At 39.4% G+C, this 27550-nt stretch overlaps 1 protein-coding gene across 2 annotated transcripts; it reads right to left on the bottom strand.

Annotated features, from left to right (window-relative positions):
* Positions 1-61: 61 nt before the first annotated feature.
* LOC131696507 (uncharacterized) lies at positions 62-27550 on the bottom strand. Of its 2 annotated transcripts, none has more exons than XM_058990985.1 (7): positions 27217-27550; positions 11942-12119; positions 9149-9200; positions 8875-8962; positions 7966-8504; positions 4917-5063; positions 62-2513 (listed from the first exon to the last, which is right to left on the bottom strand). In XM_058990985.1, exons 2-7 carry the CDS (start codon positions 12079-12081, stop codon positions 2037-2039), a joined length of 1443 nt encoding a protein of 480 aa, XP_058846968.1. In that variant the 5' UTR covers positions 12082-12119; positions 27217-27550; the 3' UTR covers positions 62-2036. The 2 variants fall into 2 exon arrangements, with proteins under 2 accessions (XP_058846968.1, XP_058846969.1); XM_058990986.1 differs by lacking the exon at positions 27217-27550 and adding an exon at positions 10532-10789 and having other exon boundaries at positions 11942-12057.

The raw sequence follows: 27550 nt of genomic DNA, 5'->3' as shown, positions 1-27550 counted from the left end.
CTCCCAGTGTATTTACTTGTACCACACCAGATAGCCCAGTACACATTTTACATCTGGTATATTCACAGTTTTAAGGTGCTACTTTATTACAAAAGTATAAACTGCATTCACATTTTTTTTAAATAATTAAAATACTTTTCAATATATCTAAAAAAAAAAAACCATTACAATCTTTTGCACATAAGCACTTAATTTCACTTACTTTTTACATTTAACAGAAGAACAGAGCTGCCTCGTTTATTTCAATAGGTTTAAACATTGCTTTGCAATAAGGAAAAAGAAGTAAAAGAAGTAAAACATTGAACAGAATTTGAACACTTCATGTCCAGGATTTACAAAGCGCCAACTCTCAGCAAAACACATACATTAACCTTTTACCTAGAAACTGAAAGCTTAAACGAAAACGTCAGCATCTACTCAAAGAAATACAGAATACTTTATGCAAAATCATTATAAAAGTATAATTCAATAATCTAAACAGCAGTCAATCTAAATACAGCCCCCCTCTCCCAGACTTTACTGTATGCTGTAGAATTCCTACTACAATCCAACAATCCAGGAACTAGTGATTTAGAGAGTACTGCATTTCAGAAACACCCAAAAACTTAACCATCAGGCAGTCAAAGAGCTGATTTGGCAATCTGGGCTCCAAGAAGACATAGACCATAGCATCGAGGGAGGTGTCATGCTGCATTGTGCAAGTGTTGCTTTAGAGAATGAGAATCTCCTTGTGTTTTCTATGCTGGTTCTTGTCTGTGTGTTTAAAGCACATTAAGGGCTGGGATGGCCTTTCACCTCTTGGTCTGTGGTTGAAACCCAGCCAAGGTCTGTAGTGATCACAAATAATTAAAAACAAATAACTACAAAACAAAAATGATTGGCGATATGAAACACCTAGGTGGACTGGAGGAAGAGAGAACTCTGAAAAGTGCCTACATCCAGCCTAGTACAGTATTCTTGAAATTGCAATCTAATACTTCAATTGCATCAAGTGGTGTGATAATACAGTATGGTACGGGCATGCAGCATGTTTAAGCAAGCAACTGGCATTAAGAGTGGTAACAAAAATATAATATACCTAAGCATGGCAGTGCCTCAGCCTGTTGTGTAAAGTATTATTATTATTATTATTTTACTTCTTGTTTGTAAAAACAGTGCTTATAGAAAATATACAGTGCTTTGTAACCTTGACTAAAGGGACAAAAAAGTACATTGCAAAATACAGCATCTTTCTTTCAAGAATAATCCTGTTATCAATTCTTCCTTGTACAGCATTTTTTATTCTTTCCCTGAGCTTTTTTTTTTTTTGTAGGTTTGCTTATTGTACCTCTTCATAAGCCAAATAGAAAAAATATTTTGTTTGCAAATAATGGAAATAAAACAGATTTTTGGGTACTGACCAAGGAGGGCCAGTCTCCAAAAAACCACTCATGCTTGTAATTTTGTCCCCCACATAAACCGTTGTCTTTGGAATCCTCCCTTCACCCACAGGCTACCCACAATGTGTGGCAGAGGTGCCTGGAATCGCATCCTGACCTGGGAAGGATTACCCCTGTCATGCAAACACTTCACAGTCAGATGACGGGTATGTCAGTGATAACTGCAGGGGCTGACTAGCCACTAAGGGCATTTCTGAGTGAATTTTACACCTTAAAAAGTTAAGAAACCTTGTCAAGCCAGTCGAAAAGTGTAGTGAAATGCACACATACCTAACATGCAGTTGTTACAATGCACTTCCTTCTCAAAAACAGCATGTGAAGTATAACAATGTGTCCTAAATGCTCTCAAAAACAGATCCCACTCATTAGTCAACCCTTACCCAACTTTGGCCCTCTGATAGAATGAATCTAAATCCAATGTAAACCACCGCTCATTACATTATTACTGTGTCTCTTCACTGTTACGACAACAAGTAAATGCAGGCGAGGCAGTGCATTGCAATAGATTTTTTGAGTGTGATTAACAAAGTGAAGTGCGAGAATGACACGCAAGTGTTGAGAGTGGATGATTATCATTTTGTTTTTTTTGGTGGGTCACTATAGTCCCGTCACGTACATCTCAATGCCGTCATTAAACATGAAGACTGTTGTGGTGCTTGTTGTGGCTCCTTGTTTCAGGTCACTGATGTTTTCGTACAAGTTCTCGTCGGAGCAGGGTCTCGGCGGCGCCCTGTTCTTTATCTTCTTGCCTGCCGGGGGACCAGGGTTTTTTTCTCTCTTCCAGTTGGCATCGATGGACTCGTACGCTGGGTCCGTCTCCTCGTTCCTGACCCAGGCCTTCTCGTTGATGGCTTCGTAGCTGGGGTCCTCGTTGGGTTTCATTGCCTGGGCTCCTCCGACCCACGCTTGGGCTCGGACGACGCCATGCCCCGTGCCCTCCTGTGGTTCTGCTGACCAGCCCTGGTTCTGGGGTGGATTGTTCTCCTGGGCTCCCTGCTTGAATGGGACTGGAGGGGAGGCGGGAGGTCTCTTCTTCTTGAATGGTTTGCACACTTTCGAGTACATGTCTGATATCTGAGAAGAGAGGAAACAGAAAGAGCGTTAGATACAATCCACAATCTGATTTCTTCTATCTTATCATCTGGTGTACGGTAATTCACCATATTGTTTTGTACAGATTAGCAACATTATGGGTTAGCTGCAGTGCTTTTAGAGGAAAGAGTTGAAAGGCTAATGATACGGATTGGTGTTCAAAGCAGATGAGAAAAATGAGCACACAAAAGAGACCTTTACATTTTCTTTAAACCGCACTGTAGGGAGCTTTGCCAGTTACACTTTGATAATTGGGTACTTTCAAAAAGAATGACATCACACAGTTTATTAATGCAGTGTTACACAATGAACCCCATAGGGACTTAAGACGCATTAGACTTTAGTGAAATTAAAAATGTAAAACTAATTACTAGAGTGTCATCTTCTACCACAGTTCTTTAAGACTCCCATGTGAGTTGAAAAAAATGATCATAATTAAATGCAATAGCAGCAAAAGACGATTGTTTATTTTACAAATCCAACAAAGCGCTCTCGGTTTAAATCATCAAGTGATCCGAGATAACTGTCTCTTAAGGAGACAGCTAGAGCATCTCATAGGACAAGATTATATAGGAAAGTAGTGGGAAAACAATCACGCTGCTAGCTGTGTAAGTCGTGTATTTTTCTTTTATCGCTCCTGCATAAAACCTGGCAAGGGACAGTTATACAAAGCCTATTTTACAATATGGCATTTCTGTACAGGGCCATGATAATTTGGCTGTTATGCAACCTGCAATAAATACAGGCCAGGGCACCAGATAGCATCAATCACTGTGAAAAAAGACTGGCTTCTGAACTCTGGGTTCTAAAAGATTGATCTATGCTTTTTAAAAGGTCAGGGTCTTCAATTGAAATATGTGTTTCAGCATGCACTTAATAAATTATTGATTTTATCGGGAGCTCAAAATGGCCTCTACCAAAAGAATGTAAAAGCGTCCTTTTAAAAGTTATACAGGAGACCTACAGTAGGAATTTACGCACATAAAGTAAATATTAACACTTTAAAATAATTGGATTTTTTTATTATGAGTTTCCAGCCATGCTTTTCAGGTGATCGTGCTAGAAAACAACAGACCGGGTCCATGCGTTCCATGTTAAAGACATCAAGCTTAACTGTGCAACTGTATTATGGTTACACTGATAAACCAGGAAGGGTTTAAACTTTTGTGCTTCACTGCCTCCGTGCAACAGGAAATCACAAGACAAACATATTTAGTAAGTGCAGAGCAGCTGTCAAACATGACTTGTATCTCGTCATCTTTCACTCACATGCTGTCCGAGATTGCTGATGCTTGAGAGGTCAGAGCAAATGGGAAAAAAAAGCTGGACTTACTGTGGTTTTTAATATGAAGAAAGAAGCGAGTCACAAATATATACTTTAAAATACAAATGCATTCAGTATTACTATTATTTCACTAGGATATAACATGTTTATGCTAGTAATTCTAGTCATTTGTTGTCCAAACATGTATCTGGGAGTACCCAGTAGAATTCACAACTATAGATTTAAGCACTCTCAGTAAAAATTGGTTTAGGCTACCACATTGTTATCTCTTAGGAACAAAGGCTTATTCTCTTCTGTTCTTGCAGATATCAGTGGCAGACTCACCTACCACCACGTTAACAATACTGTATGGTTTCAACTGTTTCCATATTAACAGGATATGACAAACACAAAACATGGGCAAGTCTGAGCACAGAACAGCGGTACTTCAAACAAATTAGACCATATTTCTAGATGCCTAATGCGTGGATTAAATGGGATGCAAATGATGCACAGGATGAGCTTGACGAAAGAGCATGTTGCAACTTGAAATGATTTTCCCCAGAGTCAGTCCATTTCAGAGATCCTTTTATATCATGCAAAACAAACAGAACAGTTTGGCTGGTTGGCTCCGCAGTGAAAGCCTTAAACACATGCAACCAGGCTTGTACTGTATGTGCCAGGATTGAACCACTGAATGTAACATTCCAGGCTGTCCAAATCTTAAAGGCTTAGAGCAGGGGGAGGCTACACTGGTTATTCCAGTCCATTCCATTTCCAGACTCATTATTTAACTGACCCTCCTGTAGATCAAGTCAAAAATCAAGGACTTGGATGGAACAAGGTCTTCCACTGCAATGGGCTGGAAGAGACGATATTGTCCACCCAGGTGGCTTATAGAGAATTACATTGTTTCTCTCTTAATTCATCCAGCACAGAGAGATTTAGATAAGTATGTATTTGACCTGTATTTGAATTTAGCCAGGGTCTTCCTACAGTAACAACTAACAGAGAACTGGAAAGCACTCTGTAATTAAATAGCAGTAAACTGCACTGCTCCATTAAACGTGTTGTGACATGGCATTAATATTAAGCTTCAAGTAATTCAGTGAAGCACTGACCTCATCCGGATTGGCAGGTCCCGGGGTTAGGTCAGCATGGGAGAAGTTCTGCACCCCTGAATTTCCTGGATAGAGGGTCGATCCGTCACCATCTTCTTCCGGGGGCTTCCAGATATACTGCTCCCCATTGCCCACAAAGCCAGAGTCCTGCATCACAAAGTGGGTATGAAGCAAACACTGATCAGCTCTGTTGGCACAGCAGATCCGTGGTACTAGTATTGAGGTAACACAGGGTCAGATTTACTAAGCCTTTGTTCCAGTGCAGTTTCCACCACGTTTTCTAAAACTCATTCTGCTAGTATAAAGTTTTGAAAAAATTAGTGCACTGAAGCAAAGTTAGTCCACGGTGTGCATCTTCATTCTTCATCGCACAATATGAAATGCATCATACGTGTGTAGAGGTACTGTTACATGACGACACATTTATTTTCCTATTTACCAGCATCTTCATACTTCAGGCTGACAAAACCATTAGAGCGGCTGCTGAATACATATTTATCATCGGTGACCCAGAAAACAGTGCTCCACATCCAGTGGCTAGGGTTAAATAGGTTATGGTACATTTTACACAGACATCATGTGCAAAGCATGATCCTACAGTTCAAACCATGTGGAAGCTAGAAATGAAATTCAGTCTTCATTGCTTTTTTAATTTTTGTATTTTTTACAATAAATTTAAATGTCAGACCTAGAGTTTGACAGGTTTAATTTCTCTCATAAATTTGTATATATGAAGAACAAACTCAGCCACAAAGGGCATCTATTCATGACTCCGGATAGACCTCTTAAAAGTGCTTGCTTCTTGGAACACATTTAGAAAGTAGGGTCCAGCAAACATACATAGGAGCCATTTATACACCTTTGAGAAGGCGGCAGACATGGACATTTAGCATTTGTGGAGCTTTTTGCAACTTCGGCTCACATGACTCTCTTACTCATCCTGAGCGTGTTCCTTATAAAAACATTGCCGTGGGATACCATGGTCCAAGTGTAGTGAACAAGCGTTTCCGCCCCTTCATGACAGTTCATGCACTATCCTCTATGTATTCAGTTCATGCACTATCCTCTATGTATTCAGTTCATGCACTATCCTCTATGTATTCAGTTCATGCACTATCCTCTATGTATTCTCCCTAGAATACTGTCATTTGGTGTCCACTCTATGGCTTCACAATGCTGCCATGAAAGAAATGTCCTACTGAAATGCTGCTGTTCTTACGTTATCCTAATGACAAACTGTACTCATATCAAGAAGTATTATGATTCTTTTATTGCTCTCCTATGAAGTTTCTAGCACAAGAGCAGCACAAAGAGACCAACTTACTCAGTCAATATATATGTGGCATGCAAACCTATACCTATAATAACATGGATTTTATTATTCTTGTAATCAGTGAGGTATTTGTATGCCATACTAAATCTTCTTGACACTTGTAACACAGCAAATTCATAATGGCAGCCTTCCAAGCACTGTACAGTACATAATCAATCAAGTGTGTTGACTAACTTGCACTGTACAGAAGACACAAGTGAATTTGATACACTGTCTATGAAATGTATATGCTATAGAATAAAAATATGTTTTCATTTTATTTAAATCAATTTTCCTATTCGTAAAAGCATGCATGCATGCCTACTGACATAATGTTTAATTGAGGCTCACAAAAAATGCCATGATGATCAGTAATGCTTTACTGTACAGGCTACTTTAATGTTTTGGGTAAGACAGTAATTAAACCATATTTTATGTTTTATTTTTTTTTACTACAAAAGGTTATGATAATCACACACAGATCAATGTGATGTAAAGCATCCAGAGGTGATAAATAACAAAAAGCCAGAAAAGTATCAACATTACGATTAAATACCAATATAAAACGCACAAACATATATTTGTTTTTACTCTGTTCACGCTGAATCGTGAAACGAAATCGCCACATGACTCATACAGGGAGGGGGACGAAATTTGCCATGACAACCACACCTGGAGCAAATATAAAGCACAGCCTGCCTCCCTGAATAACTGTCACTGCCCTCTGGTGGACATTACTGTCTATGACAGGCAACCCAAACTGACTGAACTGATATCAAATACTGTACTGACCTTTACTTAGACGGAAGTTTAATCGATTGCTTATGGAGGAGACGTCCCTGTTTCCATTCAGTCGTATTCTTTTTATATATTCAGCAGTCCAGGTATACTTCCCCCCCCCCCCCAAAAAATGTTGATGCCTTTAGATTACAACCCATTAAGACACAGGGAAGTGGGAATAATGCTAGATTTGTCAATCTTTTTTTTAAATGCCTAGTCAACTTGAATTAATGGGCAGTGGAGACTAGAGAGAAAGAAAAAACAAACATGCATACAACCTCAAAGCAGCACCACTCACAAAGCTAGACAGTTACAGCTTGTTTATGGCAATTATTTTGGTTGATACTGTCGCACCCCCAAATCCGGTCCTTTCTGAAAGAACCTTGATTTCTGTATTATACTGTCAGTTCAATCCCTCCCACAGTTCAAACTGTCTTGTACACACGCTTGTCAACTATTTTGTGAAATTGCTTGCCGATGTGCCTTGTGCTACTTAGCGGTTAGCCATCATGATCTTAACTGTCAACAAACAAGCTCTAAATAATGTCATATTTCTCTATTTGCAGGGATCATAAAATATTATCCCACCAGAAGAATTTTGAATTGTCCTGTAATGAAAGCTTAGACTGTGGCATTCTAATGTGATGCGGTACAAAATCCCTAAAAAACGCATTTAAAAAAAAGTTTATAATAGCAGCAATACTTTTTGCAGCTGCCATAACCTCGCTCAGAACGTCGCTGCAGTCAATGATCTAGCTTTGCTGCAATCGTTAATATCTATGTCTGTTACGGTCGGCATTATTGCCTAATCAGATAGTAAAATAAATCATTTTAGATCCCAGAATAATTGATTGATAATCAACAGGCAAGCCAGAAGAACAACATGTCTCTTGATGGGCTGTAGGGTTCTGGATATCCTACCTATGCCACCATGACATTGACACACCTGAAACCCACCTTTGGGAAGGAATGTGAATAGAAAGCGTCCATGCCGTTTATCCTTGAGGGATCATGTTTGCGTTGACCGGGGAGCATCTCTGGGTTTGAGTAGCGGGTTTCCTGCTCTGCTGGCTTGGCATTGTTTTCAAGCTGCTGCTGCTGGGCCTTATCGGTCTTCCTGACTTTCCGCACACAGGCATACTCTGCGGTCACAGAGTCCTCAGCCTGCCTGCAGGGCTCCTGGCTGGGAGAGAGCGCCATGCTGCCGTTCCCATGGCTCTGGGGAGGCTGTTTCAGATGCTTGGGCTGGACGGCGGTGGCGGCTGCTGCTGCTCCCGTCTCATTCCTGCCCCCCACACTCTCATACAGGGCATCTTCAGGGCAGCGGGGCTGAGACGAGGGCCTCCCCACCTCTGAATACGTGTGGTCTTTGTCCTCGCCGGGGCTCAGCGGGAGTGTGGGGAGCTGCCTGTTCTGGGGATATCTCAAATCCCAGTCAGATCGACGGCTCGGGAGATGGAGCAGGTCCATGCTGACTGGCCGGTTTCTGGTACCCTCTGAAAGAGAAACAAGCACACAAGCACTGAGATAAGAGGAACTCTACACGGCACATACGAACATCACTGTGTCATTAGAGTGCAGTTACTAAGCGTATGGTAATTAATGCTATAAAAACACACATTGTCATTAGCTGTTCATAAGACCAAGTGTGGAATCTGTATATTTAATTCCGAACACTTTAAATGAAAGTGTTACAATGTAAATACAATTCAAACAATTCTAAAACAACGCAACTTATAGTTCAATGATGCTTTCCATAGAAACCATGTCAAATCAATACTACAGCCGAACTACGGCTGTTGTAATGCTCTACATTAAAGATATGCATGGTTTTCCAAACCTCATTGCAACTCAAACAGTTCTTACTTTTCCCATTGCACGGTATCTTCTTCATCTCATGAAGTCTTGTATCAGATTTGCTGATGGACCGGAGTTGTGTCTGTCTGAGCAAAGACTGTGGAACAAAGAACAGGAACAATAAGAGCTTTCAGACTGTTTCGAAATACCCAGGACAGAACAGCCACGGACACTAGATGAAAGAATAGCTGTTCATGAAAGTACAACAGGATCAAATAGGACACGGACGTGGGGGATGTTTACTGGGATACAGCACAGTACATTACAGTTGACTTTAACATACCATGTCCACCAGTTTCACCCCATCAATCGGGACCTTCTTTGTCTTCCCTTTCCTGAAATAAAAAAAGATCAAGAGATGTTTTAGATTCAGCAAAATGAGAGCAAACTAACTGAATTTAGTCAGATTAGTAAAGTATACAGGAATTATTTAAATGGACGTTTATTACATATGTAGTGTATCTTACACACTGTAATAATGTGCTAACTGTACTGAAGACCAGAGAAACCCTACACAGTAAAGATGGGGGAGGTTAGCAAGGACCGAATTGAAACATCCCTGCTGTTTAAAATAGTGCACAGGGAGCTCTGATGCCCACAATAAAAAAAGGCCTCAGTATCACAACTCATCCAGGGCCGGCACCTCAAACACTATTGGGCCTTTGAACACTTTGCTGAGGCATTGGATGAGTTCAAGCCCAGAGAGAAGAGTGCCCCCTAGCATCAATACCACTTCCTGCAACAGCTGGCATTTGCTGGCTGTCTCCCATTCGAGTATTAACACACCCAGTCCTGAACTAAAACAAAGGGTACGGCTGTGATGCACAAAACTGTGAGGCAATCCAGGCCTAGGTTAGCTTTCGACAATGCCAATGAAAATGAGCATAACAAATATTCTGGCACTGCCATTCTTTGAAGTATTTCTACTTCAAAGAATGGCTTTTTACGTCTTTTTACATTAATGTGGAAGGGGAAAGCCAACAGTGAAGAGAATCACTGTAGGGCCTGAACTACCAATTGAGATAGGATGTTCTTCTCTGCTGTGAGAACATGTTGACAGTTCAGCCCTTGACATCTCCAGCGTACTGTAGCTAATGATGCAGACCCCGCAATGCATTACCGATTTCCACACCCAATCTCATTTTAGCTGTTGCAACATCTGAGGCTTCAGTTCTGGCCTCCAGTAACACAGAGCTAAAAGTATTCAGAACAAAAGCCTTGAAAAGTAGCTTGGCAGCAGTCTACTTTCCAAAGCAAACTGACTAGACTTGCCAATAGCTTGGCAGCTTAAATAAAACCGGACAGATCATGTGGAATGATGCCAGCAGCAGCTTTTGCAGCACTGTACTGCCGATCAGTTTTTATTGGAAGAACATTGGTCACAAGCACACAGAATGATTGTCAAACGTCTTTGTTCAGAAACGATACAAAAAAACGATAGTTACACTGAAACAGCCAGCAGTTGTAACAAGACTCAAAATGTCAAGCAATCTAAATTCCTGCAATGTGGCCCACTAAGCTCAGAATCTTAAAATTCTCACTGTAACAGTGGCATAGTTCCAAAACTTAATACAGTACAAATGATATACACAACAGTTGTGGTTCATAATAGCATTACCAGCCTCTGTAGCTGGTATTGCCTTTAACTGTCACTGCCGTCAATTACCTAGAATGTAAAGGACACCGTCCAATCTAACCCACTTTGCGATCAGGAGGACAGATTCTCATCTTCTGATCCTGCTGTTAAGCCAATATGTTTGCTGACCAGTAGGGGTCGCTGATGAGGTCTATCTATCCCCAGACGGTTTTCCTCCCTAACTCTGCAGGCCAATACAGGGTTTAGGATGGGTCCCCAGCCAAAATCTTCAGATCGTCAACTTGGTGCAAAGTGGATTGCTCCCAATCCATTTGGAACGCCCTATCTCTCCCATCCACCGATAACAAAAAAAAAAAAAAAAGTAGGCTTTAGCCTCATAGAAAAGTAGTCCATCAAAACACTCAAAATTCATCTACTTTGTTTTGAAATCAGTGCCTTTGCTTAAACTCCACTAAATGTTATATATGATACAAAATATTAAATAACAGGAAGCGCCAATTCCTGTCAATCCGAGTGCAACTTGATAACACCCTGACTGGCATCTTTAGTGTTTTCTCAATGCTGTACATTAACAGACACCAGCATCAAAAAATCCATTGGCAGCTATTCTGGGGTTTGATCTGAATGTTACTGACAGTATACAGTAACAGGAGAATTAAATTAAATTGATCTCACGTTCAAATTAACAGTCCCTGGTTTGAAATCAGTAATGTGAAACATATTAAATCATCTTCAGTCAGTTGTGGTTCATATGAAATAGTATTCCAGTCTCAGCAACAAGACCACAAACAAATGTGTTTGACCTTTGCCAAGTGGCATGGAATGCCTCTGTCTAACAGGAGGTGAAGCTTCACATCAAGCACACATTCTCCCCCATGAATCTGCAGTGAATTGTAGGCTGTGATCGTTCTTAAGTTGTATCTTGTATACAGTCCATGAACAGGAGCTGAGCTCTTTCAAGAAGCACTGCATTGTTTTGTAATGTGTGGTTGCAGAGGGGGACACCTTTATACTGAAGACCTAAGCTTAATGGCTGTGGCTTTACCGACATATTTAACTTGAGCAGAATCATTTGTGAATCAAAAATCACCAAGAAAACCACGGGGGATGCTAACCAGAATTACAGATGCGGTGTTGGAAGTGCCAGTATCAAGTGGCTATTACGAGAGTGTATGAGGACAAGCACAATAAAAACGCGAGTCATTACTACACTGCCAGCATAACTAGTTTAAGTTTGGTGTTTTAAAGAAAGGCTTACAGAGGGGTGTCCAAAGTTGGCCCTTCCACTCCTGGTCTTTGTTCCAACCCTGTTCTAAATTGTTTAATAAATGGATCAAATTAAACCTCCATCCAGACCCTGAGGTAGTTAATTACAGCATTTTACCTATCAACCCTGGATGGAATGGGCCTGCATGACCGTGACTGGACACCCTCTGACCTACAGTAACACGATATAGGTGGTAAAATGTGTCTGCTTACTTTTTGCATCCTACACACAGCAGTACAATGAGAGCCGCGACCAGGAAAGCAGAGGCGGCAGCGACAGTCCCCAGGAGCAGGTCCTTGCCGTGTGAGGGAGACACTGGGGTTCCCTTCGAGCCAGTCAGCAAAGAGGCCATGGATAGAGACCCCACTCAAAAGTATTTATTCCCAAGAACTGAAAATAAAATAGGAAAAAACGTTAGGAGAGTACTTTAGTCATCCCGTTTTTACCAAGACAAAAGGCTACTGATGTTAATTAATCTTTATTTTGCCCCGAACCCTAAGAGAATTAATTAATTGTTTCTGAAGAGTACTACATAGGCTACTGTATAAATATAAAGGGATATGGTTAAGAGGAGGAACATATTTTTTTTAGGACCTTATGCAAATATTTTTTGTTTTTCAAAAACTGGGCCATTTTTTTTCTCCATACCCCCCTCCCTGTGCCTCCTGCTCTGAATCATATCAACCCGCTATTGCTGTAGCCTGTCTTCTGTCTTAACTCCACCTACACACACCCGTCCTGCAAACAGCTGTTAACTGGCATATGATATACATCACATGCTTAGTGATTTATTAATGTTGTTTAATTGCACTCCATTCCCACTGAAAATGGCAATTTCTATGCTTTCAAAACAAAACAAAAAAAAAAATCACAGAACATCTGTTAGCAACATGTTTCCTTAATATGTTCTGGTGGGAACTGAAGCTCACTTATTACTTAATGATTTCTATTAACACTTTTCAAACTGCATCAGAAGTAAAGTTATTTACAAACCACAGTGTAAAAGCAAAGTGTACTCAAGCACAGTGACAATTAAAAAATGTTGATTTATATAAAAATCTTAGCAGCCTTTCCTCAGAACTAAAACTTGCAAGGGAGTCTTTTTTTGATCCTGTTTATCATTCGAGTCCCATATTAGGAAAATGACTAAAGCATCTTTTGCTGAGAGGCTAATGCATGCTTTTGTTTTACTGAGAATCAACAACTGTAATGCACTTTTTTTTCTGGGATTCCAAAGTATTTGGTGTCTCGCTTGCAGCTTATTCAGAATGCTGCTGCAAGAATTCTAACTAAAACCAGAAAAAGTGAACATTATTACTCCTGTCTTGGCCTCCTTACACTGGCTTCCTGTGCAGTTTCGATTTAATTTTTAACTTATAAAGCCCTTAATGGATTAGCACCCAGTTATTTACAAGAGCTGTTGATCCCATACATTCCTAAATGGAATCTTAGATCTCAGGATGCAGGGCTCCTGGTTATTCCGAGGGTCAATACTAATAGTATGGGATGAAGGGCCTTTTCCTATCAGGCTCCTATATTATGGAACGCTCTGCCTTTTTTTTGTCAGAGAAGCTCGGAGTCTTGCTGTTTTTAAGTCAAGATTGAAGACTTATTTATATATGCAAGCCTTTTTTATTATTTATTATGTTTTTATTATTGATCCATTATTACTGTTTTGTTTTTTTAAATATACATGATTGGAAATGTATTTACTTTTATTTAAAATAGTCTTTTTATTAGTCTTTGTTACGCTATTTTAATGTTTTATTATGCTGAGAGAGAGAGAGAGAGAAAGTATTCGTAAGGAAGTCTTCAGCCACAGATTGCATTCCCTGATTCTTTAATGGACACTCGCACAGAAAGCCCCATATGCATGCTTTTTGCAGGATTAAGTTGTCCGAGTGACTTTACCAATTATCACCAGGAATTAACATAGCTGATATGCGGCCTGAGCCCTTTCTGACAACAATAGATGCTGTAAAAGAGTCACTTTGAACAATTTAGCGGTTTTGGTAAAATGATTGCTGTCAGGAATTTCAAAGTACCCATGCAACTTATATGGAGGATCCAGTACTTGTATCCAACAGGTATTGTTATCCCACAAAGGAAAAGGGTTGGCCTCCCATAGTTTCTGATACAGATGTATCAAATTGCAAAGACATTCCTTCCTCTTAAAACCTCAATGTGTAATCAATGGGTTGCTGATGTGCGAATTTAATATGAAACTGCATATGGTTTCTTTTTTACTTCATAGAAGGAGGGGTAAACATTTTAATGGAACTGTTGATTCTGGTATGAATCATCTGTTATCCCATGCATCAAAAAAGATGCAGAGAGAGAGAGAATTAAAATTGCATTAAATAATTCACTTACAATTCAGCAGACATTTTCAAAAGGTTAGTGTATATAGCATCTTGATTTGGTATGTTGATTTTGCAGTATTTATTTGTATATATTGTACTGGCACCTTCAGTCAAGTATGAGAACTACAGCTTAATTAAAGCGTATTCTGTTCCTGCAGCACACACTTGAGTCATATCACACAATTGTTCATTTTTTTCATAACAAATGCCCAGGTATAGATTCATGAACAAGGACAACTGGCTCTCAAGATATACCCGTCCATATCTCAGCCAAATGTAGTGTCACTATAGTGATGTGAGGCTAATGATTTCCCATTCTGGGGAATAGCAAATTCTGCTTTTTCAGAAATGACCAATTCCTTTTTTTCCCCCACTTTTAATCAATGTATTGATAATTAAATATGGCATTTGAACATAAATATAATGTTGATAGTTAAAATTAGCAAATTAATAAATATTACTTTTTGAAATAAGAATAAGAAGTTTATAAAAGCAATCATTGCAGGGGTAAGTAGATTGTATTTTATAAAACAAAATAATTTCTCTGTACTAAGAATAGTGCGTAATGTATCAAACTGTGTGGCATATCTGTGTTAAGACTGATACATCCGGACTGTGGGATCAGTAATATCTTACTATATTATCTCCTGTGTGTTCTGAATTTATATATAAGCTTAAAAACAAGGCTTTATTTGATACTGGGTCTGCATGCCACAGGTGCAGATTGCTTAGCTTTAAAAGTCCTGTGTTGGTAATTTTGTTATGGTATGATTTATAAAAAATATAGGAAATAAATCACAGAAAATTCTCCTGTAATAAACTGATTAGGTTTTCATCTGCAATTTTTTTAAAAAAAAATCTGTACACAACCATGTTATGGAACTAGTCCCTGCCTCTACATTTCCACTGTTCACTACGTACCTGAAGACCTGGCCCACTGCGTTTGATCTCAGTACAGTTTCTACTTGAAAGGTGCTATGTGATTCATGTTACGCTGTTTTAGAAAAACATTTCCGAGAACACCAAGAAACAGAACACTGAACACTGCATTCTTTCCAGCTGCTGTGCTGTTGCACCACCTTATACTGGTATTGCTTTGAAGGTGCTCTGGTTGTGCAATGTACCCTTTCCTGTGATTGAAATGCCACAGGTACCAGTTTTGGTCAAGGGAAGAGTCCAGTTAGTGCTACTTCTATTTCAAATGTCAATGTTTTAGATACGTTATAATGAAAGGTAAGCAGGGCTTGTACAAGTGGTAATTTAATGAAGAACAGAAACCTTACAGCTGAAAAGGCGTACAGTTCATTTAATAAAAAGTGCAATATCAGGATTTTAGCATCATGCCAAATCATGCTTTTGCATTTCATTTTGCTGTAAAGTTCATTTTAGTATCAAGACTATTTTACACAAACAATCCATTTAGTCAATTTTGGTTCAAGATAGATTATGTATTCAGTAAGCCAAAGACGATGAATAGTTTTGCATTATTCATTTAACATTCATTCAAATTAACTTGCGTACGTTGCTTCCCTGTTATGAATATCACCTACTAGTAAGAAGCAGACAGTAACAAAACTTTATTCAAAGTTGAAATCCATCTTTTTGTTACTGCTACAGAAAATCAGACTTTTTTTTTGCACAGTTACCGATTTACTTTAAAGCAAATCTGATCTTAATAAAGGATTACAGCAACTAAAAAAAACATCCTTCTTTTAATCAAGTGTGAACACTACTGGAAATTCAGTTTATAATGACAGTAAAAGGGAAGACTGCTAAAGCTTGTAATAGAATCTGCCCAAAGACACCCTCTCTTAACTACATTTCAGTATTTAGTCTGGTACTCCGCTGGCATGTAGCTATATACAGTACCTGAACAGGAATGAGTTGAAACTGAGCTCAGACTAAACAAACACACCATTGTTGTGTGAACTGACATCACACTGTGACATTGTGTTTCACATTTACACCCACAGCGAAACAAATCATTTTCCATAACTGGGTACATGTTGTAGCATAAACCATTAGATCATCCCCATTTCAAAATGAATCATTCTTTATTATACAAATGGCAGCTTATGCGTTGGGATCCCAGGTCGAACTATAATCCCCATCACGATGTAGAAATTCGACTTTTCAGGATGAATTTGGCAGTGAACCTAATGCTGGCAAGGTCGCGGGGATTATGAGAGTTTGGAATTCGTAAATTGTTTTTAACAGAAGGTGTGCATCAAATGGCTCCCAAGATACAGTCAGGTGTATGATTAAACAATGATACCAAACATGTGCTAATGATCATCAATTCAATATGTAGGTTGAAACACAATCATTAACTGAAACAGAAACAGCTGTGTAGGAGGAATAAAACTGGGTGAGGAACAGCCAAACTCAGCTAACAAGGTGAGGTTGCTGAAGACAGTTTACTGTCAAAAGTCATACACCATGGCAAGACTGAGCACAACAACAAGACACAAGGTAGTTATACTGCATCAGCAAGGTCTCTCCCAGGCAGAAATTTCAAGGCAGACAGGGGTTTCCAGATGTGCTGTCCAAGCTCTTTTGAAGAAGCACAAAGAAACGGGCAACATTGAGGACCGTAGACGCAGTGGTCGGCCAAGGAAACTTACTGCAGCAGATGAAAGACACATCATGCTTACTTCCCTTCGCAATCGGAAGATATCCAGCAATGCCATCAGCTCAGAATTGGCAGAAAACAGTGGGACCCTGGTACACCCATCTACTGTCTGGAGAAATCTGGTCAGAAGTGGCCTTCATGGAAGACTTGTGGCCAAAAAGCCATACCTCCGATGTGGAAACAAGGCCAAGCGACTCATCTATGCATGAAAACACAGGAACTGGGGTGCAGAAAAATGGCAGCAGGTGCTCTGGACTGATGAGTCAAAATTTGATATTTGGCTGTAGCAGAAGGCAGTTTGTTCGCCGAAGGGCTGGACAGCGGTACACAAATGAGTGTCTGCAGGCAACAGTGAAGCATGGTGGAGATTCCTTGCAAGTTTGGGGCTGCATTTCTGCAAATGGAGTTGGGGATTTGGTCAGAATTAATGGTCTCCTCAATGCTGAGAAGTACAGGCAGATACTTATCCATCATGCAATACCATCAGGGAGGCATCTGATTGGCCCCAAATTTATTCTGCAGCATGACAACGACCCCAAACATACAGCGAAAGTCATTAAGAACTATCTTCAGCGTAAAGAAGAACAAGGAGTCCTGGAAGTGATGGTATGGCCCCCCACAGAGCCCTGATCTCAACATCATCGAGTCTGTCTGGGATTACATGAAGAGAGAGAAGCAACTGAGGCTGCCTAAATCCACAGAAGAACTGTGGTTAGTTCTCCAAGATGTTTGGGCCAACCTACCTGCCGAGTTCCTTCAAAAACTGTGTGCAAGTGTACCTAGAAGAATTGATGCTGTTTTGAAGGCAAAGGGTGGTCACACCAAATATTGATTTGATGTAGATTTTTCTTCTGTTCACTCACTTTGCATTTTGTTAATTGATAAATATAATCTATTAACATGTCTATTTTTGAAAGCATTCTTACTTTACAGCATTTTTTCACACCCGCCTAAGGCTTTTGCACAGTACTGTATATCTATACCTACCTACACACACACACACACACACACACACACACACACACACACACACACACTCAAGGTATTCCATTGGTTTGCATACAATGTCCGTGCTGATATATTTTGAAAACAAGACCTATAATAGCATTATAATTGCATCACCCTTTGAGAATTATTCCACGGATCATCAAAGGCTGGCAACGAACTGGTCAAAATCAAAGCGAAACATCTACATTGCAACACAGATATAAAATATTTTATTATTATTAAATTATATCAAATCACGTTTTTATTTGCAATGAAGGGGACATATACTGTGTCGCCCAAATGCTTATAATGTCAGCAACAACATGTATTTTGTTTTCCCTTCATTGTAAAAAAAAAAAAAACGTGACTTGGTATAATTGAATTAAAACACTATTAATAATAAATAAATATGCAGCATGGTTCTAGCAGCAATTTTTAAGTACTCTATAAATATTAAGTCTAGTTAAAAAGTACAATGCTTATGGGTCTTTTTTTCCAAAAGATATCGGCAGGGACATTGTATACAAACCAATGCAATACCTTGTGTGTGTGTGTGTGTATATATATATATATATATATATATATATATATATATATATATATATATATATATATATATATCTCTACCGCGGTGAACTCATTGGTCGATGTCTTGAGACTTGCGAGTGGGTATAAACTTTGTGAGCTGAAAGAATCCGAAACCGATGAGACCTGTAAAATCGCATCGCAAAGCAGAACACACTGCCCAATGCGACTGAAAAATCACATCGCTATTGATCACATCAGGCAGTGTGTCCAGGGCTTTATAGACAACAGACTGCCAGGAAGCAAATCACTCTGTGTATGATGGATAGCTCCCTGCTTGGAGACAGACCAATGCCTAACTGTGTCATGGAAAGATTATCAGTGGCTGCTTTGTGGGGAAGGTGTCACAATCTCTACTCTACCTTGAACAACATACTGTCTTATTTTGGTTGTTGTAGTGGACGTTATGTATATTTGGCTCCCCTGAAAGGTGAATACCAGCTCAATTATTCTTTTAGAGAATATACCGAGAGAACACACACTGACAGGAGACTCTACTTTCTGCAAAGACTAAAAAGGTAAAAATGATCTCCAATATATCCGATTTTCTTTTGAATGCTAGATCATTCTGCTGGTCAGACAGCACGCTGAGCACAGGCGGGTGGAGGGTATTACTGCCGTTACACCTCAATGAAGACATGGCATAAGTATCTCTTTGCAGCATAAAACATAATTACCTTAACTATGTTCAGCACTTATTCCGGAAGAGAGATACTTTACACACCTATCTTTTAAAGGTCTGAAGTGCGCATATCTTTCTGTTCTTAGGGCATCTGTGCAGCCCTGTGTTGCTTTGCAAAGCCCTGGTGTACATCTGAAAGATTCAACCTGTTCGGTACGGTCTTGCAGTCTGCACCTGCAGCCTGGCGGTTTCTTTCATTTGCAGCCTGCAGCAGATAAGGCACACTGAGTTTGTTTTCCAGGAAACCCTGACACAGAGCGTCAGAGCGGTTTTAGGCAGGTCTTTCATAGATCAGCCCGAAAAGTAGGTTACACACAAGGCAGGGCTGTTTGTCTGTGGCATGCCTCCCACATCCTTGCGTCTTGCAGAGAGACACTGAGCATGCAGCACTTATTGTTCATAAGAACCAGCGTGTTTCTTTTCATGTCAGGTTTGAATTAAACAGACACACATACACAGACATATGGTGCTGGAGAATTCTGGTTGTAAACAAGGAGGAAGCTAATTGTGTGGTTAATATGATTATTATATATAAAATCTAGGTATAACTTTCCAAGATGCATTACATAGCTCTAATTGAAAATTAAAGACACTCTTCAAAACATTACAAATATCAAGGCTGATTATAGTGCAGCATACCAGCTTTGCACTGAACACTGAAACCTGTGCAACCCTAATATGCTTCCTCACCTCCCCCAAAATCACCCTTCAAGTGTCTTCAAAGGTCATTTTTGTTGGAATAGTCGACAAAATGTATTTTCAAAAATCTTTCAAGCAGGCAGCACTTTTATGCATGGCTTCCAGGGGATGATGCGATAGAATAGCAAGCATTCGAATGTGCTAAGAACACTGTACTAGTACATACGGATAGAACGCATCTATGGTAATTTGCACTCTACAGTGCTTTCTGTGATAACTCATCAAAATGGATTTATTGCATCATTAATTACTAATAATGCACAGCAAGCAAAACAAATACAGTTTCATGCTGATTCTCTTTCATGCATTAAACCTTCTAGAAGCAGATTCACCGACATTGTTAAAAGCACACAATCCCAACTTGTATTCGAACAAATTAGTCATCATTTTAAAACTACAAACTGTTTGCAGTGTGTTGCACTCCCCTTGTGGAAGTGGAAGACACATTATGGGTTTAACTTGTATTTAAGTAGGACTAGCAGTGTTCCATTGCAGCTTGTAGGAAGATCAAACAGCTGTAAGAATATCACTAGGAAAGTCTTGGGAATATTGTCTACATTGGTTGAAGGTATTAACAGCTCATTCTCAATGGAACCGCCCAGCAGATTAGCAAAGGCCATGCACTGAACCGAACACCCCCCCCCCCCGCCCCCCCCCCCCCCGGTCTCAAAGGGGGTGGAAGGCCCAATTAAGCACTTCCCTTACATGGAAGTATTAGTAGCACTCAGCACTTCTGCAGTCTCCATGACCAAAGGAAATCTCAGCTCTGTGCAGGGCTCTGTGAAGAGGGAATTGTTCCTTGCACAGAGTGGTTAATGATCTGTCCTCTTCACTATATGAGCAATATACAGTACTGTGCAAAAGTTTTAGGCAGGTGTGAAAAAATGCTGTAAAGTAAGAATGCTTTCAAAAATAGACATGTTAATAGATTATATTTATCAATTAACTAAATGCAAAGTGAGTGAACAGAAGAAAAATCTAAATCAAATCCATATTTGGTGTGACCACCCTTTGCCTTCAAAACAGCATCAATTCTTCTAGGTACACTTGCTCAAAGTCAGGAATTATGTAGGCATATAGTCAGGTGTATGATTAAACAATTATACCAAACATGTGCTAATGATCATCAATTCAATATGTAGGTTGAAACACAATCATTAACTGAAACAGAAACAGCTGTGTAGGAGGAATAAAACTGGGTGAGGAACAGCCAAACTCAGCTAACAAGGTGAGGTTGCTGAAGACAGTTTACTGTCAAAAGTCATACACCATGGCAAGACTGAGCACAGCAACAAGACACAAGGTAGTTATACTGCATCAGCAAGGTCTCTCCCAGGCAGAAATTTCAAGGCAGACAGGGGTTTCCAGATGTGCTGTCCAAGCTCTTTTGAAGAAGCACAAAGAAATGGGCAACATTGAGGACCGTAGACGCAGTGGTCGGCCAAGGAAACTTACTGCAGCAGATGAAAGACACATCATGCTTACTTCCCTTCGCAATCGGAAGATGTCCAGCAATGCCATCAGCTCAGAATTGGCAGAAAACAGTGGGACCCTGGTACACCCATCTACTGTCCGGAGAAGTCTGGTCAGAAGTGGCCTTCATGGAAGACTTGCGGCCAAAAAGCCATACCTCCGATTTGGAAACAAGGCCAAGCGACTCAACTATGCACGAAAACACAGGAACTGGGGTGCAGAAAAATGGCAGCCGGTGCTCTGGACTGATGAGTCAAAATTTGAAATATTTGGCTGTAGCAGAAGGCAGTTTGTTCGCCGAAGGGCTGGACAGAGGTACACGAATGAGTGTCTGCAGGCAACAGTGAAGCATGGTGGAGGTTCATTGCAAGTTTGGGGCTGCATTTCTGCAAATGGAGTTGGGGATTTGGTCAGAATTAATGGTCTCCTCAATGCTGAGAAGTACAGGCAGATACTTATCCATCATGCAATACCATCAGGGAGGCATCTGATTGGCCCCAAATTTATTCTGCAGCATGACAACGACCCCAAACATACAGTGAAAGTCATTAAGAACTATCTTCAGCGTAAAGAAGAACAAGGAGTCCTGGAAGTGATGGTATGGCCCCCCACAGAGCCCTGATCTCAACATCATCGAGTCTGTCTGGGATTACAGGAAGAGAGAGAAGCAACTGAGGCTGCCTAAATCCACAGAAGAACTGTGGTTAGTTCTCCAAGATGTTTGGGCCAACCTACCTGCCGAGTTCCTTCAAAAACTGTGTGCAAGTGTACCTAGAAGAATTGATGCTGTTTTGAAGGCAAAGGGTGGTCACACCAAATATTGATTTGATGTAGATTTTTCTTCTGTTCACTCACTTTGCATTTTGTTAATTGATAAATATAAACTATTAACATGTCTATTTTTGAAAGCATTCTTACTTTACAGCATTTTTTCACACCTGCCTAAAACTTTTGCACAGTACTGTATATCTTGTGGTTTTCTGGTCCCTTATTGAGTTCACATCTACATAAAGTGGACTACTTACCCTATTGTCAGTATATTACTGTTACTGTATTATACACAAACAGAATGCTTTCTAAAAACTGGAATCAATTAGATTTATATACTGTATTCGGAAAAGTGGACCAGAAAAAACACACAGTTCCATTGTTATATATGACAGATTCTATAAAGAAGAAACTACACATTTCATAAAGCATATGCTGGTGTACATGTAGCTGTGACCATTAGTATTAAGGCACAGAGCGACATTTTTGTATAAATATTTTAACACTGGGACAGAAACAAGGTACTTGATTATTATTATTATTATTTATTTCTTAGCAGACGCCCTTATCCAGGGCGACTTACAATTGTACAAGATATCACCTTATTTTTACATACAATTACCCATTTATACAGTTGGGTTTTTACTGGAGCAATCTAGGTAAAGTTCCTTGCTCAAGGGTACAGCAGCAGTGTCCCCCACCTGGGACTGAACCCACGACTCTCCGGTCCAGAGTCCAGAGCCCTAACCACTACTCCACACTGCTGCCCCACAGCCCAGATTATCTCCAGTTCTGAATCAAATCTAGCGAGATCAAGTTTAAGAGTTCGTGCAGCAGACAAACAAATCCCCTCTAATGCTCAAAACATGTGCCGTCATTCAAAGGTAAACAGGTATTTAACTGGGGTTAAGGTTAGAATATTTGATGGAGAAACATGTCCTATGATACTAGATTACATTCAGAACTAGACTCTGAGAAGCTTGAGTACCACTGTTCAAATATTATCTACATTAACTGCATGTTAGGTACTTAATAACTAACAGTGCATTCAGACAGTGAAATGATTAAGTAGCCAAACCACAGGCAGTCAACAACACGATGGGCACTGACGTAACATCACTAACAGCCCAGATCATTATCAATAGTCCCAAAATAAACAACTTTCGCATCAGATGAATCACAGTGAATGCACAGTATTAGCATGGAAAAAGCCCTGCAAAATGTTTCTGTGAAAGCACTTTCCCACATTCACTGGTTTAATGAGAATGTCAGTTTTGAATCCTGTTAATCCACATTCACAAAGGCTAACTGCTACGAAAACACAAAACCCAGCTGAACTTCTTTTGCATATATTTACACGAAAAGATAACATTTTCATGTTGTTTTTGTTTTATTACATCAGAAATGACAGGTGTTCATATTTTTTAAACTTCATAAAAGCCAGGAAATGTAGGCCTAAGCCACAACATTCACACCCCCTGTGTGTATGTAGCCTGACAGACAATACATGAGATTTATGGACTCTGATAAAATCTACGGCTATAGTGGGTGAGGTTAATAAACTGAATGTATATGTCAAAACCAAAAATAAAATAAATAACTTAATGGAGGGTGCTTAAAAAGATGAAAATAGTCTGATCCCCACCTTTCATTAATTTGGTTACAGTGGTTAAATAAATGACAACAGAAGTTCATTTCGGACACTTCAAAAACGAGGCTTGCGCTCTACTGTACTTAATTATATCCAAGTATTTAAAGCAGTCGAATTTGTACTTACAGTACAATGAACAAGACTTTGAGCCGCTCCTTCTGAAGGCCTGTATTTTCAGTGCTTTGTACTTCGGACGTGCAAACCAGACCAGGCCTCTAAAACACGTTTCCCTCGAGCTTTTCTCTGCTCTGTTACAAAGAGCCCTTCTGGAAGCAGGATAAGATTCAAACGAGATGGAAAACAAGCATCTAAAGCACTCTTGGCTGTTCTCCCCGATGATCCCTGGCATATTCAGCAGGATGACAACAAATAAGGGCTTTGTTCCCAGATCAGGCTTGAAACTTTCTTCCTTGGGTCCAGCGAAGGGATCTCTGGCCTCGGAACTTATGAATGATTTAGAGAAGCTAGCCCATAGAAGCGTCACGGCCAGGAAAATAAACGTGAAGTTGTTCAGCTGACCTGCCTCTTATCTGTACTGTACCCAAATGCAAAAGCTCTGAATCCAGCTCTTCAAGAAGAGTGTGACCCTTATACATACTGATAGGAAGCACAGACCCTCATGCACATTTAAGGAACTTCTGATGCCTGTGTGAGCACTCTGCAATAACAGCGGAATCTCTTGAGAACAACAAAATGATTGATATTTATAGGCGCCACACAAAACAATAGCGTCAGTCCTTTGTTTTTCTAAATCCACTGATCTTGGGTCAGATATCATAGAAAAAAAAACAACATTCAAATAATGTAACCTACAGTATGTAGTATCATAGGACATAAAATAATTTCACACTCATACAGTATCTAAGTATTCTAGATGGAATGTGACGTTCCAAAGTGAGTACAACATTACATTGCACTGCATTGTATCATAGTGTACTTTGTCATCATACTCTTCCTAGGGGCTAATTTTGTATGTTTGTTACGGTACACTTCCCCTGTCTGGAAGAAGCTTTGCAATAAGGAATCATAAGAAACAAGTCACTTCAGTAGAGTTACATGTGGCTTTTACCGCCAAAGCTGCCTGGCTTTTCTAGTCATGTTCCCAACAGTTTGCCACCTGAACACCCATCCTAAATTGCACCACCAGGATGCCAAAGCTGAGATGTGTTGCAATATCAGTCCAAGGTGTTTGTCTTTCACCTCATTGCACTCGCATACTTTAAACAAGGGAAGTCTTGCTGCCTGCCTGCCTGTCTGGTGCTTTCATTAATTATTAAAACACATTTTACAGTCACTGCATTTTGTTCCCAAAAAGCATGATCATAGATTTTGAAGAAGCAAGCAGACCTACCGACCACAACTGCTTCGGTCCACTGTAATTCATTTTATCACGTTGGTTCCGGTCACTAAATTTCTTATTGCTAAAGGCTTGAAATAAAAAAAAATACATTTACGTAGTTGAAATTGTATGCTGGATTATTATTTATTTATTTTTTACATCGAATCGTTTAACTTTCAGACGGCTATATTTCAGTTGTGCGGATTTTTCAGATGAATGTTGAAATATCCTTCCATTTTAAATTGGCTGAAGAAATGCAGAATATAGCCTAGCACTGTATTGCAGCCGAGAAATGTCTCGTGAGTAAAATAAACCCAAACCACCTCTCAATAAAACAGAACATCTATTTAAAAAGGCACACTCACCAACGTATAAAAACTATAAATAATTCCCACAATGTCTGAACAGATACCTACAGCAGTAACTCATTAGGCCTAAAGCAAGACTGTTCTGTGAAAAGCACAGGAGCTGTTTTTTAAAAAAATGAACTGTTTCAATATGTATAGATGTGTTTGTATAGCTGGGTTGTCAATACTGTACTGTATTATAAATTGTGCATAAATCAAGATTTTTTGTTTTTCTATACGTGATAATGTATTCATGATAGGGTCTGGGGAGCTGCTTACAGAATTCCAGACTTTGAAAGGAAAATCATTAGTATATCTCACAACAATTAGTACAGTGTCTTTCTTCCAAATATCTGTGTGCTGCAAAGGTAACAGCCTGTACAGAATTAGGGAATGAATGATCTTTGCATTTCAGATTCCTCATGGATGCAGGATTGCTGAAGCAGTCAGGTATAGCGACTTACACATTTCCAAAGACTTCTACTGTGCGCTATCAACAGTGTGTGTTGATTGTTGTGAATGAACACAGAACATGTGCTAAATATACAGTGGCTTGCCAAGAAGTCCCTCTTGAAAATGAGATCCCACATGTTATTAAATGGTAAATGAATACATGGAATTAAACTGTGTTGCAAGCATGGGTGACAGTCTAGAGGCTAGCACCATTCCTCCTGTGTGAAACCTTCCATTTCATCCCCCAGCTATACATTATTTCTTCCTGGTGCTTGAATGTGAACTGGCTCTCTGTTGTAATTAAACTCAGTCTCACAGGGCCATGCTCGCATTGTATTAAGAATGTGGTGGGATTAACTGTTATATTGGTGCCTAGCAGCACGGGCGCTCAAGTCTTTCTATAATAATCTCCTGCGTCATTCTGTTTATCACAATTACAAAAAGTGTAATTATATTACATGGATTCCCCGCGACTGTGAATGTTGATTGATCAAAATAATACTGCTTGTTTGATAGCAAGAACAGCTTGAATATGCAAACGTACTGTAAATGGAAATTACTGCTTTGTCCAATATTTTATTGTATTATTTTTAGGTTGTTATTATATTAATCTGTTACCCAGGTTAAAAAAAAGTATTATATTTTGCTATCCAGCAGTTAAATGGTACATATTTCGTGAAACTGATTTTTAATTTTTACAAATATCTCACAAAAATTCTAAAAATGCTATCTATTTTATTAAACCAGAACACATTCCTACTCAAGTCGAAAGAGGCATGTTCTGGTGAGCAGTGATGACCTGACACAAGACCAGTAGCATGCCCTTATGAACTGACTTACACGTCAATTTGTTATGTGCATTATTTAAAGAACGCTCTCAACATTAGAAATGCATCACCCTTTAAGAATTATTCCACGGATCATCAAAGGCTGGCAACGAACTGGTCAAAATCAAAGCGAAACAGCTACATTGCAACACAGATATAAAATATTTTATTATTATTATTATTATTATTATTATTATTATTATTATTATTATTATATTGTACCGTACAAACAGTAAAGCTTACCAAATTGTTGCAAACATGTAATAACTGGATCTAATGGTTTGTGATGATGAGAATAACCAATTAATTCAATTTATATCGACATAGTCTGTGAGCAGTATACATTTTCGACCTAGTAATTATCATCAATTAAATAAATAAAGTGCTGCCTCATTAAATACTTGAACATCAATTTGCTCAGATTCTAAATGTCATAATAATGAACACAACAAAAACACAGCCGTTTCTATGTGAGAATGCTGTTAAATACAAACTTAACTACGATAAACATACACAGCGTAAATATATTTATAAAAATGATTAAATTCGCTAAAGTCGCATCAGTTCAAACTTTCTTTATCCAAACTGGCAAACTGAACAAATATATAGACACCACGACACTGCAAATAAGCAAAACCGAACATAAACATTTTACTGTACATATCTGAGCAGCGTACTCACTCAGTATCTCAAAGGTTTCCAAAGTGCGGTGACTCCCAGCATCTCTTGTTCATTTTTAGACCCCGCTCTACTCATGCTCTTTCAATAAGTACGCGGGCAAACGGGTAGCGCAACGTGCATGCAGCATTGCAATATTGTGTTGCTTCCCCCAGCTTTTCAGTTTGCAAAAAGCGTGAGCGGTTAATCTATTTTCGTTTATGCTTTATGAAAAGCCGTGAGATTTGCTTCTGTTTTCACAAGCTTGTTCCATCTGTGCTCCGCTCCACAGCACAGCAGAACCATGTGATGGATTGAAAAAAACAGACCACATAGCACAGCGGCACTGTATTCCAAA

The sequence above is a fragment of the Acipenser ruthenus genome, chromosome 18 (genome assembly GCF_902713425.1).
Source record: "Acipenser ruthenus chromosome 18, fAciRut3.2 maternal haplotype, whole genome shotgun sequence".
Lineage (NCBI taxonomy): Eukaryota > Metazoa > Chordata > Actinopteri > Acipenseriformes > Acipenseridae > Acipenser > Acipenser ruthenus.
Note: the sequence above shows the minus strand (reverse complement) of the source record. Positions and strands in the feature narration are given on the sequence as shown.